Raw genomic sequence first — 11,434 nt, forward strand, 5'->3', positions numbered from 1 at the left:
GGAAGTAAGGTTAAAAAAGTTTCAGTCTTTTATCTCCAATCTGATACAAAATGTACTGAAAGGTGATTAGGGTCCCAGGAAAGGAAGGGGAGAAGATAGCAGAAGCAGTCTTTGGAAGGATAATGCCTGAGAAATCTCTATGGCCTGATAAAAGACATTAAGGTACAGATTCAAGAAGCATTATGAAAAAAAAAAGCATTATGAATCTCAAGTACAGAAACATTACAAGATAACCACACCTAAATGTAGCAAAGAATAACTTACAGCCCCAATCAAAGAACCGGTTGGGCTCCCTCCCTCTGTTCCAGGATAAGAGAGGTGGGGGAGGGACAGATTTGGAACAGTAGGGAATTGGCCACTGAGGGGGCAATTAAGGCAATGTGGGGTTCAGACCATCTGTATCCTGGACAGAAGGCCGCTTTCTTCCCTAGGGATGCTGAGCCCAGGGAGGTCCCAAACCCCTCAGCTGTTCCAGTCCCGAACACTCTGCCTGTGTGTCTCCTCTGTGCTGGGGCCACCCAGCCGGACCGGCAGGTCAGCCACTGACTTAATGCTGAGTCCCTGAAGCAGCTTTGTTCCCTCAGCAGGGTCCAGCCCCTGCCACTGGGCACCCCTCCATAGCCGAGGTCATTGCGAGGAAGCAAGAAGAGCTCTGGGTGTCCGGCAGGCAGTGGAGTGTGGTCACAGAGCCAGAGCTCCTGGCTTGAAATCCCAGACCCCCCAGTTACTAGCTGTGTGGCCTTGAAGGAGTTATTTACCCTCTCTGTGCTTCAGTTTCCTCGTATGGACAACAGGGGTAATATTAACCTACCTCATTGGGGTATTGTGAGGCGTAAATGATGCCCTTAAGACTGGTGCCTGGGTAGATGTAAGTACTCAGAGAAAGCAAGCTGCTATTTTTATGGGGTTGGGTCTGGGGCAAAGGATCCAATGTCCAGGAAAGGAATCTATACTGAGCTCTGCCATAGAGGCCAGCACTATGTGGATACCTTACCTGATCAACCACGTACAAGAACAGAAGGAACTATTATATCCCAGTTTACAGATCAAGAGCCTGAGTGGCCAAAGGGTCCGGCTGGGATTCAACACCTGAGGTAGCCGATTTCAGACACCGTGCCCTTGGTTGCCTCCCACCAGGCTACACAGCCCAGAGAGGAGACTGGGGAAAGCAAACAAGTAGGGCAGTTATGGAATTGAGGGGTGAGTGTCTACTGGGCTTTAGGGAAGGAACATGGATTACTCCGGGGAAGCCAGGACATGTGCTTCAAGCACCTTGAGGATTAAGAGTTGGGGGTCACCACAACATGAGGAACTGTATTAATGGGTCGCGGCATTAGGAAGGTTGAGGACCACTGTTCTAGGGCTGTGGGCTGGGCGATTTCCCTGTGGGCATTGAACTGGGGCTGGGCGATTCCCCTGTGGGCATTTCCTCATTCAATGTTTCAGCTAATTGTGTTCAGTCTGCTCTGGACTGCTTATTCTGTTTTGATATGTAATTCTATCTAATAATATCTTGTTAATTGTTGACTGTTAACTATCCTGTACCCATCTATGTAAAAGAAGTGTCGCTATCAGTTTACTTTTTATCCAATCCCAGAGGTTTGCCCGCTTTGCTTCCTCCCACCGCCCTAACCTATCACCGTGGATTTCATGTAACCCTCTTAAGTATTTCCCTTTGATTATACTGAATAAACAAGGTGAAAAATTGCCCTTCTCCAGAGCATTATCCCAATATGTAGAGATTCTGCTTCCCGGCAATTGTTGACAGTTTGGCTCAAATAAACTCACCAAAATTCTTTACAGGTTTGAATGTTTTTTACATTAGGAACCAGTTGGTCAGAAGCACAGGTGACAACCTGGACTTGCAATTGATGACTGAAGGAGGTGGGGAGGGGCCAGTCTTATGGGACTGAACCCGAATCTGTGGGATCTGATGCGATCTCCAAACAGTGTTGGAACTGAGTTGAATGGTAGGACACACAGCCGGTGTGGAGAATTGCTTGGATGTGGGGAACCCACCCCCCATATTGGAATTGGTGTCAGAATCTCAGTCCCCCGCGGACTGAGCGCAGTCCTGACAGGGACAGAGCGCAGACTAGGGGTTGTCCTCTTTACATGCAGGCGGGATAGAGACAGGGTGTGAGCTTCCCTCTATTCCTGCTTCTGATCTGACAACTGGGAAGAGTGGGAATTTCTTTGCTTCTAAGGCACCTTGAGGATTGGAAAATACCCCCCAGCCAACCTGCCTACCCGAAGTCAACAATAGAATGGCTTCATTGGCTTCAGAGCAAAGACTCAGGAGCTGTTTCCCTCATGGATCATGGAAGCAGGGTGGGGTGCAGGATGGGGGGGGGAGAGGGTGAGGGGGGGAACAGAGAGGAGGAAGGCCGGACCCCCCTCAGGCACCGGTTGGGCTCCCTCCCTCTGTTCCAGGATAAGAGAGGTGGGGGAGGGACAGATTTGGAACAGTAGGGAATTGGCCACTGAGGGGGCAATTAAGGCAATGTGGGGTTCAGACCATCTGTATCCTGGACAGAAGGCCGCTTTCTTCCCTAGGGATGCTGAGCCCAGGGAGGTCCCAAACCCCTCAGCTGTTCCAGTCCCGAACACTCTGCCTGTGTGTCTCCTCTGTGCTGGGGCCACCCCGCTTTCAGACACCGTGCCCTTGGTTGCCTCCCACCAGGCTACACAGCCCAGAGAGGAGACTGGGGAAAGCAAACAAGTAGGGCAGTTATGGAATTGAGGGGTGAGTGTCTACTGGGCTTTTAGGGAAGGACATGGATTACTCCGGGGAAGCCAGGACATGTGCTTCAAGCACCTTGAGGATTAAGAGTTGGGGGTCACCACAACATGAGGAACTGTATTAATGGGTCGCGGCATTAGGAAGGTTGAGGACCACTGTTCTAGGGCTGTGGGCTGGGCGATTTCCCTGTGGGCATTGAACTGGGGCTGGGCGATTCCCCTGTGGGCATTTCCTCATTCAATGTTTCAGCTAATTGTGTTCAGTCTGCTCTGGACTGCTTATTCTGTTTTGATATGTAATTCTATCTAATAATAGACAAACATGGTAATTGACCATACCTTCGCTACGCCTCCCATTGGCTAATCAGCATGATATGCAAATTAACCACCAACAAAGATGGCGGCTAATTTGCATACTGCAGGCAGGGAGGGACAGCGCCATTCTGCCTGCCCTGCTGCCATCCGGGCCTGCTATCTGCGACCCAGGGCAGATGGTTTTAGACCATCTGAATTAGCTGAAACATTGAGGACCACTGTTGCGGGCTGTGGGCTGGGCAATTCCCCTGTGGGCATTGAACTGGGGCTGGCACCGTGAGGAGAAAGGATGTGCCTTCCTGAACTCTTCCACCCTGAAAACTCACTAACCATAGCATGAGATCTTGAAGATTGCCATGGGGTACTGAGTGCATTTATCCAACTCCCACTGCCACAGAAGTCCAAGTGTACAATGGCTTACATAAATTAGAAGATTATTTCTTGATTATAGGCCCGATGCACGAAATTCGTGCAAGGGGCTCAGCCCCTCACAATCCCGGCTGCCTCCAGGCCCCAAGGCCCTGCCCCCCACCCACTGGTAGTTCCGGAAGGTTGTTCTGGAAGGTCATTCCACCGTCAGTCTAATTAGCATATTAGCTCTTTATTATATAGGACTAGAGGCCCGGTGCACAAAAATTTGTGCACTGGCAGGGGAGGAGGGGTGGGGGTGGGGTGTCCCTCAGCCCCACTTGTGCCCTCTCACAGTCTGGAACCCTTTGGGAGATAACCACCTGCTGGCTTAGGCCCGCTCCCCGGGTGGCAGATGAAAGGCCCGATTCCTCAGTGCCTGCCCCCCCTCCCCAGGTCGCACACATGGCAGGGCCTATCTGGGGTTTGGGACGCTGCCCCAGGTCAGGTCACACATGGGACGCCCAGGTGGGTCGCACACGGGATGCCCGATTGGAGGCCAGGCGGGGTGGCCGATCGCTGCTGCACCGCCCAGCCGCCCCGGGTCAGGTCGCACATGGACGCCCACTGCCCTGGGTCGCAGAGAGCAGGCCCGGATGGCAGCAGGGCAGGCAGGATGGCGCTGTCCCGCCCTGCCTGCAGTATGCAAATTAGCCGCCATCTTTGTTGGTGGTTAATTTGCATATCATGCTGATTAGCCAATGGGAGGCGTAGCGAAGGTATGGTCAATTACCATGTTTGTCTATTATTAGATAGAATTACATATCAAAAGGGAATAAGCAGTCCAGAGCAGATTTGATGGGTTTATGGTGTTGGGGCCTACCTCTTTCTGCCTTGCTGTGATCACTAGGATGTTGGCGGCATCCTCATGGATCAAGCTGGATTGTTACCATATATCAGCCAGTGGGAAGGGACAAAGCACTTCCCTTTCCTTTGCACACAGGAGTTGGACTTTGCATACATCACTTCACTCACATCTCATTAGCCAGAACTTAGGTATGTGGCCACATGAAGCAACAAGGGCAGCGGGGTGGTGGAGTCTCTATTCTGGGTGACCATGTGTCCAGCTGAAATTTGGGGATTCTACTTCTAAGGAGAAAGGGAAGAATGGATATTGGGACAATGGCACCACCATTTATTTTCCTGTCACTCATTTTGACCCTCTTTACCATCCAGTGTGTCAACACCTCCTGGCACATCCCCTAGGCCAGTGATGGTGAACCTATGACACACATGTCAGAGGTGACACGCGGGTCAGAGGTGACATGCGAACTCATTTTTTTGGTTGATTTTTCTTTGTTAAATGGCATTTAAATATATAAAATAAATATCAAAAATATAAGTCTTTGTTTTACTATGGTTGCAAATATCAAAAAATTTCTATATGTGACACGGCACCAGTTAAGTTAGGGTTTTTCAAAATGCTGACACGCCGAGCTCAAAAGGTTTGCCATCACTGTCCTAGCCCTCTCCTTCCCCACAGGTGCCATCGAGGACTGGGCCCTTACTGCCCTATTCCCAGTGTCTGAGGACAACCTCCTCACTGATGTCTTTGCCTCCAGTCTCTCTCTCCAGCCTCCTTCTGTGAACATTCTAAAAGGGCAAATCTGATCTGGCTCCATCATTTAGAAATTCTTTAATGGCTCCCCACCGTCCACAGCACTGAGATTTTAACAGCAGATTTCTGAATTCCTGAAATTACATGCAGATTTATGTGCATTTTTCTGAACAGAGCTTCATGTTCTCAAAGAGGTCTCTGATTCCCCCTCAAGTTAGAGGCTTAAATCCAAATTCCTATCTCAACCTACAAGTATATCTACTAACCTTCCTCTTAAATCTACTCTTCAGCCACTTCCCCCATGCCACCTAGAGTCATTCTGCAATTCTTTCCATTGCTCAGAAGCCATGGTCTTTCACACTTCACATCTTTATACCCACTGTTCTAGCTAGAATGCCCTGGCACACTCCTTCTTCCACCGCCTATGGCTTAGATCAAGGGCCACCTCCTCTGTGAGGTTTCCCTGACTCCCTCTGGCCAAGTACATCTCTACAGCCCTCTTCAGGCCTCCATTACTCATGCTATTCATAGTCATTGTCAGCCTGCATCTGTCTCCTCCACCAAACCATGAACTCTAGAGTCCAGGATGCAGGACAGATAGTCCACAAATGTCTGTTGAATAAACATCACTCATCCCCCGCCCCGCCCCCCCCCTACTCTTTCTAAAATGCAAATCTTAGTGTTGCTTCCTGTATTCCTATTTCTTTCAAATCCAAATTTGGTGCAGTGGCTTTTTCCCTGGCTTCATCTTGCACTCTTTCTTCCTTTCTTTCTTTCTTTCTTTCCTGGAACACTGAAGTTCTTTTAATGCCCAAATCAATGCTTCTTGTCCAGAGGGTTTATGCATGCTTCTTGCTCTGCCCCTCTTTGCCTGGCCAATGCCTATGCACCCTTCAGATAGCATAACTATTCTCAGGAAGCCCTCCTGGGCCCTCCCTACCCTCAGATTAGGCCAGGGGTGGGCAAACTTTTTGACTCGAGGGCCACAATGGGTTCTTAAACTGGACCGGAGGGCCGGAACAAAAGCATGGATGGAGTGTTTGTGTGAACTAATATAAATTCAAAGTAAACATCATTACATAAAAGGGTACGGTCTTTTTTTTCAATAGTTTTATTCATTTCAAACGGGTGGATCCGGCCCGCAGGCCGTAGTTTGCCCATGGCTGGATTAGGCTGAGGGTCCCTCCTATGTGTCCCCATGAACCTTGTCCTTGCCAGGCACAACATGCATCGTGTTGTTCCGTGATGACTTGTTTTCCTTCCCTGTTAAACTGTAAGTTCTTGTCTACCTTGCTTATATATCCCCGGTCCCAAACACCCTATTTAGAAGAGAGTGGGTATCTGATAAATCTGTGTTAAATGAGAGCTAGGTAGATCAATTTCTCCATCATAAATCTGGTTTTCAATAGCTTTCCATTCCCTTTATTTTATTGTTTAAATATATTTTTATTGGTTTCAGAGAGAGGAAGGGAGAGGGAGATAGATAGAAACATCAACGCTGCACCTCACTTACTGGTGATCGAAGCCCTTAACCCAGGTATGTGCCCTGACTTAGAATGGAACCGTGACCTCCTGGTTTATAGGTCGATGCTCAACCACTGAGCCACACCAACCGGGCTTTCCATTGCCTTTAGAACAAAGTTTTATCATAACCTTAGGGCACTTTGTGATTGGTCCCATGTTTTATCAGTCTCACCTCTTCCCAATCTCCCCTTTTATCTCAGCATCTTACTCAAACTCTCTATGACAGTCCTATTAAACTGAATGAAGGCCCCCAAATGTCTGCTCTCCCATAGTTCTTCCTTTTCAGCATGGGTTTCTCTGCCTGGCACACTCGAACCTCACCTCACCTCTTACTCTTCTTTTTTTGAGTAACATCACTAATCTTTGTTTTCAGTTCCAGGAAGCCTAAAGTTACAGACTTGCTCCCCAGTAGAGGGCGTGCAGGAGGCAGCCTATCAATAATTCTCTCTCCCTGAAATCAATAAAAACATATAAAAATATTTTTTTAAAAAGAAATAGAGCCTAAATTGGCAACACGGGACACTTACCCCCATAATAGCAAATAAAACATTGCAAATTCCCAAGAACCAAGAGCAGAGAAATGCAAAGAAACTTTGAGACCCAAAGATTGAGGGGCAGCATTTTAATAGAGGAACAGAAACAGTCAAAGGCCAGAGCCCTACTACTCCAAGTGTGGTGTGGCCCAGCAGCATTGGTAGGTATCCCCTGGGAACTGGTTAGAAATGCAGATTCTCAGCCCCTTCCCCTCCCAGACCTCCTACATTCTAACAAGATCTCCAGGGATCTGCACGCATGTCAGTGTTTGAGAACCACTGGAGTAGAATATTTATTAATGTGGGGGTTTGCTCTTAAAGTGTGCTTTGAGGTCAAAATAAACCCATTGAAAGCATTTTTAGCTTATTATTTGCTCCATTCTCCCTACCTCTGAGCAACACTGCCATATGCCAGCGTCCTGCTTGGGGACTTTGAGTCTCTCTTACGATCCCAGTGGAAAACTTCTGTAGTCAGTCTCTAAGGATTAAAACTGGATTCCCAAACTCCCATCAGCTGTGCCTTGCACAACACCCCCAGGAGGTAGGTTGTATAATTTTTGTTTTTAAAGACAATGAAACTGGAACCCAAGGAGATTTGGTGATGCACACAAGGGGCACCGAGCAAACAGGCGTTTGTGTTTCCAATGTGAGGCTCACCAAACTCTGCTGTCTTTTTCATATAAGGTGATTTTATGCCCAAGAGACTTTAAGAAAAAACAAATTTGTAGATAACCCTGGGCGAGCTACAGCATGTGGGCCCCGGGATTGTGGAAGTGTAAGAAAGAACATCCAGTGGAGACAGAGGTCACCCAGGCTGGAAGGTTCTGCAGTCTGGGACCTTGGAAACCTCCTAGCTTCAAGGAGCTCATGCTTTGCTCATGACGGCTATGAGGGAAAGGAGCTGAGATTACCACATGGCCATGGAGGAAAGGAGCTGGGATTACCACATGGCCACGGACACAGCTGTGAGGGGAAGGAGCTGGGATTACCACACGGCCACGGACACAGCTGTGAGGGGAAGGAGCTGGGATTACCACATGGCCACGGACACAGCTGTGAGGGGAAGGAACTGGGATTACCACATGGCCATGGACGCAGCTATGGAGGAAATGTGGTCTCTGGCCCCAGGAGGATCCTCAGGCGGTTCACTTGTTTCTTTCAGAAGAGCTGGCATCCCTGACTCTGCCTCAATACACATGATGTGCTTCACTGGATTGGATTTCCTGATTAATCCCAATATCCTTGGAGCAAACTGGAGCCACAGGTGGCCAAGACGGTCTATCTGGCACTGGCGCCAGCTTGCTTCTTTCTCTCTTGCCTGAATTTAAGCTTTCTCTGTCCGCCCCAACTGAGCAAAGGCCCCATCTGGGGTCTGTTCAGGTTCCCCTGTCTGCCAGGTGATTCTCCTTGGTTGTCTAGAGAATGATCGCAGGGAGGACTATGTACATCTCCCCGTCCTCCCTAGACATGCATATTCAAGAGGACATCTTCATGTATGATGGATTAAAAACCAGAGATGGCGCACTTTAAAATTCCATGTAAAAAGTATTGTTTTTCTAATGTGCTCCTGCCCGCCAGCTCCCTAAGCGGTGCTACAAAGGGTAGAGTCAGGAAGAATGCCAGGCTGAGACATGAGGGACTTTAGCCTGGCTCCTTCGCCTGCTCTGCAGCCTGCGTTGGGGGCTTGACCTAAGGCAAAACTACAAAGCATCCTAGTGAGAGAATGATACCCCAGGAATGTATGTGCATATCTGACATAGCTTCTTCTCTTGGGGGGCGGCCCTCGGGCTGTGACCCACGCCCTCTCCAAGGGCGAGGGGGGAGTCCAGAGAAGGAGCCTTTTGTTCCCGGCTGCCGGTCCCTCCACAGCCCCTAGGGCCTCAGGGACCTGCCCTGCTCCGCGTGGGCCTGCAGAAGCTCAGCGATTTCCACATGGGCGGGCGGTTTCAGCGCGATGGACAAAGCTGTTCGGCCAGCCTGCAGCAGAGAAAGAGAAGGAGAAACACATTTTATCCTGCAGGCCTCCCGCCCCAGAAAGCAACACTCTTGGGTTTGAAACCAGGTTCAGCGAGTTGGGAGTAGGGCTGTGCATGGGGCAGAAAGTCTATTCCAGGCATCCAGAGGCAGAGGAGGCGGGGAGAGTCAAATGGCACGAGAAGCGTGAGAAACGGGCCCCTTCTACAGAAACAACATTCACTCCTGGGAAATTCACTTCAATGGGAATAAAGTGTCTCTTGCTTTTAACACACTTAATTTTAAAAATGGAAAACAGAGGAAAGAAAAGAACATAACGCTTCCACTTTTTTCCATTACAGAGACCTACATGGGAATTAGCATTTCGGCTTGTCTCCCTCCGTTCTTTTCTCTTGTCCGAATGTGTTATTGGTTTAAATGGAGGAATGACATTGCATATTAATTTTAAATCTGCTGGCATTTTGAACTTACCATGGCATGCTATACGATTTTCCCACGTCCTTACAGTCATCAGAACACATAACTTTTGTTATTGGCTACATAACATTCCATAACTTACTGAACTGTTTCCCTTCTGTTGGAGACTTGGGTGGTCTCCAAGTCTTCATCATCATAAACTTAAGTGCCGAAAGTATTGTCTCATTTCTAATTATTTCCTAAGGACCAGCTCTTAGAAGTGGGCATGTCCGTGGAAGGAAATGTACATTGTTACCTCCTGACACACAATACCCTGGGGCTGTTTCAGCAATGCAGGGAGTTGCCGGGGCTGCTGTCTACAGCTGCATCCAGGGGCTCTCGCAGGCAGCACCCGCCAGCGAGGCGAGGGGAGGCGAGGACACCGTCTGCGAGGGCAGCCACCGTCTTACGAATGGGCTTAATTATGTCTCCAAAATTCTGAAACCTAGATGTGTCTGGAAACCACTATGGTGATAACTCATTTGCCAGATAATTTGTAATTTTTCGTTGTTCCTGTAACCCAAGATGTCAAGAATCCTCACTTGTGACAAGGAAAAATGGCATTGCCAAATCTCCCTGCAGGGCAAAATTGCCCCGAAATGAGAGCCACTGGACTAAGCCGAGTGTGCCAACCACTTGGCTTCTGCCTTTGGGGGCCAGTCTCCCTCTGATGGGCTCCCCGCCTAACTCCAGACCTTCATGCTCCCTCTTCCCTCCGGACTCTGCCTGGGAATGCCATAAAACTGAAGTTATCAAGATAAACTAGGTTAGTAGTTGCTTCGTTTCAGCTCTCACTGCTCACCTGTTCATAAAAATGCACCATCAACTGAGTACCTCCTGACAGGACACGGGCTTTACAAGCACTGCCATATTCAGTAGTGTCTATTATCATCCCCATTTGCAGGCGAGCGTACAGAGGCCCTGAGTGGTTAGATGAAGGGGCCATAAGCACAGTCACTGAACCCGGTTTCAAACCCAAGAGTGTTTAAAGCCCCTGCTCCTAATAGTCACTGGAATTGTCTGAAGTACAGCAGAGCCTGCCCGCTGTGACTGTTCCCACCTCCTGAAAGGAGCCGTGGCCTAACCTCTCCTGTCTGACAGGTCTCCAGAGGTGTCCAGGAGATGCTCAATTACCCCCGACTATGCCAGCTAACCTGGGACTTCCGAACCTTATGCCCCTGTCCCACAGGTCTGCCTCCCAGGCCTCCCCGAGGTGACAGGAGTGGCCACTCCACAGAGGGCCCTGGGCCTGCTCCAGATGAAAGGGCTGCTCCTGCTCCCCCAGGGCGACCCTGCAGGGAGCTCATTAACGCAGATCCTTTGTCTGACTAGTAATAACAGGAGGTTCTTATTTCCAGCAGCCCTACCATGCATCTCAAGAGGGTCAGTTCTCTCTAATGATCCCACAAATAGCTTCTAGCTTTGGGATAGAGCTGGGATTCCTGGGACCTACAGGCACTGAACTGGAGTGCCTGCTTCCAGTGTGTGATTTCAGGACAAAGCAGCCTGACTCACTGATGGAACAATCCAGGGTAGATCAGATGTGGCACAGTAGTGAGAGGTGCTGTCCTGGGAAGGGAAGCGACTCTCTTCCCCTCTCCAGGCCTTTATTCTTTTGTGACTGTAGATGTTATGAAAGTATGGAGAGGTCTCTTTAAAGCATAAAACTATAGTGCCAACATTAAGGACACTAAAGTCAGACCTGGGCTTGAATCCCTGCTCTGAGAATCAGTGACTTGTGACTTGATAATCTACACTAATAAAAGAGGAACATGGTAATTGGCATACGACCGCTTCCCTTTTCATTGGCTAATCAGCGAGATATGCAAATTAACTGTCAACCAAGATGGCGCAGGCAGCCAGGCAGCTTGAAACTAACATGAGGCTTGCTTGCTTCAGTGACGGAGGACTCCAACGTTCCCCG

The 11,434-nt window shown here is 49.1% G+C and overlaps 1 protein-coding gene across 3 annotated transcripts in view; it reads right to left on the minus strand.

Moving 5' to 3' along the window:
• Window positions 1–228: 228 nt before the first annotated feature.
• The window catches only part of KANK4 (KN motif and ankyrin repeat domains 4), a 43,344-nt gene continuing 32,138 nt past the window's right edge, over window positions 229–11,434 (minus strand). For 2 of the 3 annotated variants that reach the window (XM_006773217.2, XM_015570150.1), the window contains exon 10: window positions 7,155–9,057. In XM_006773217.2, coding sequence (XP_006773280.1) covers window positions 8,953–9,057 — 105 coding nt within the window. In that variant the 3' untranslated portion in view covers window positions 7,155–8,952. Of the gene's footprint in view, window positions 240–7,154; window positions 9,058–11,434 lie in introns of those variants that run through there. The other variant, XR_001515444.1, reaches the window with a different exon arrangement.

This window comes from Myotis davidii, unplaced genomic scaffold (assembly GCF_000327345.1).
Source record: "Myotis davidii unplaced genomic scaffold, ASM32734v1 scaffold205, whole genome shotgun sequence".
Classification (NCBI taxonomy): domain Eukaryota; kingdom Metazoa; phylum Chordata; class Mammalia; order Chiroptera; family Vespertilionidae; genus Myotis; species Myotis davidii.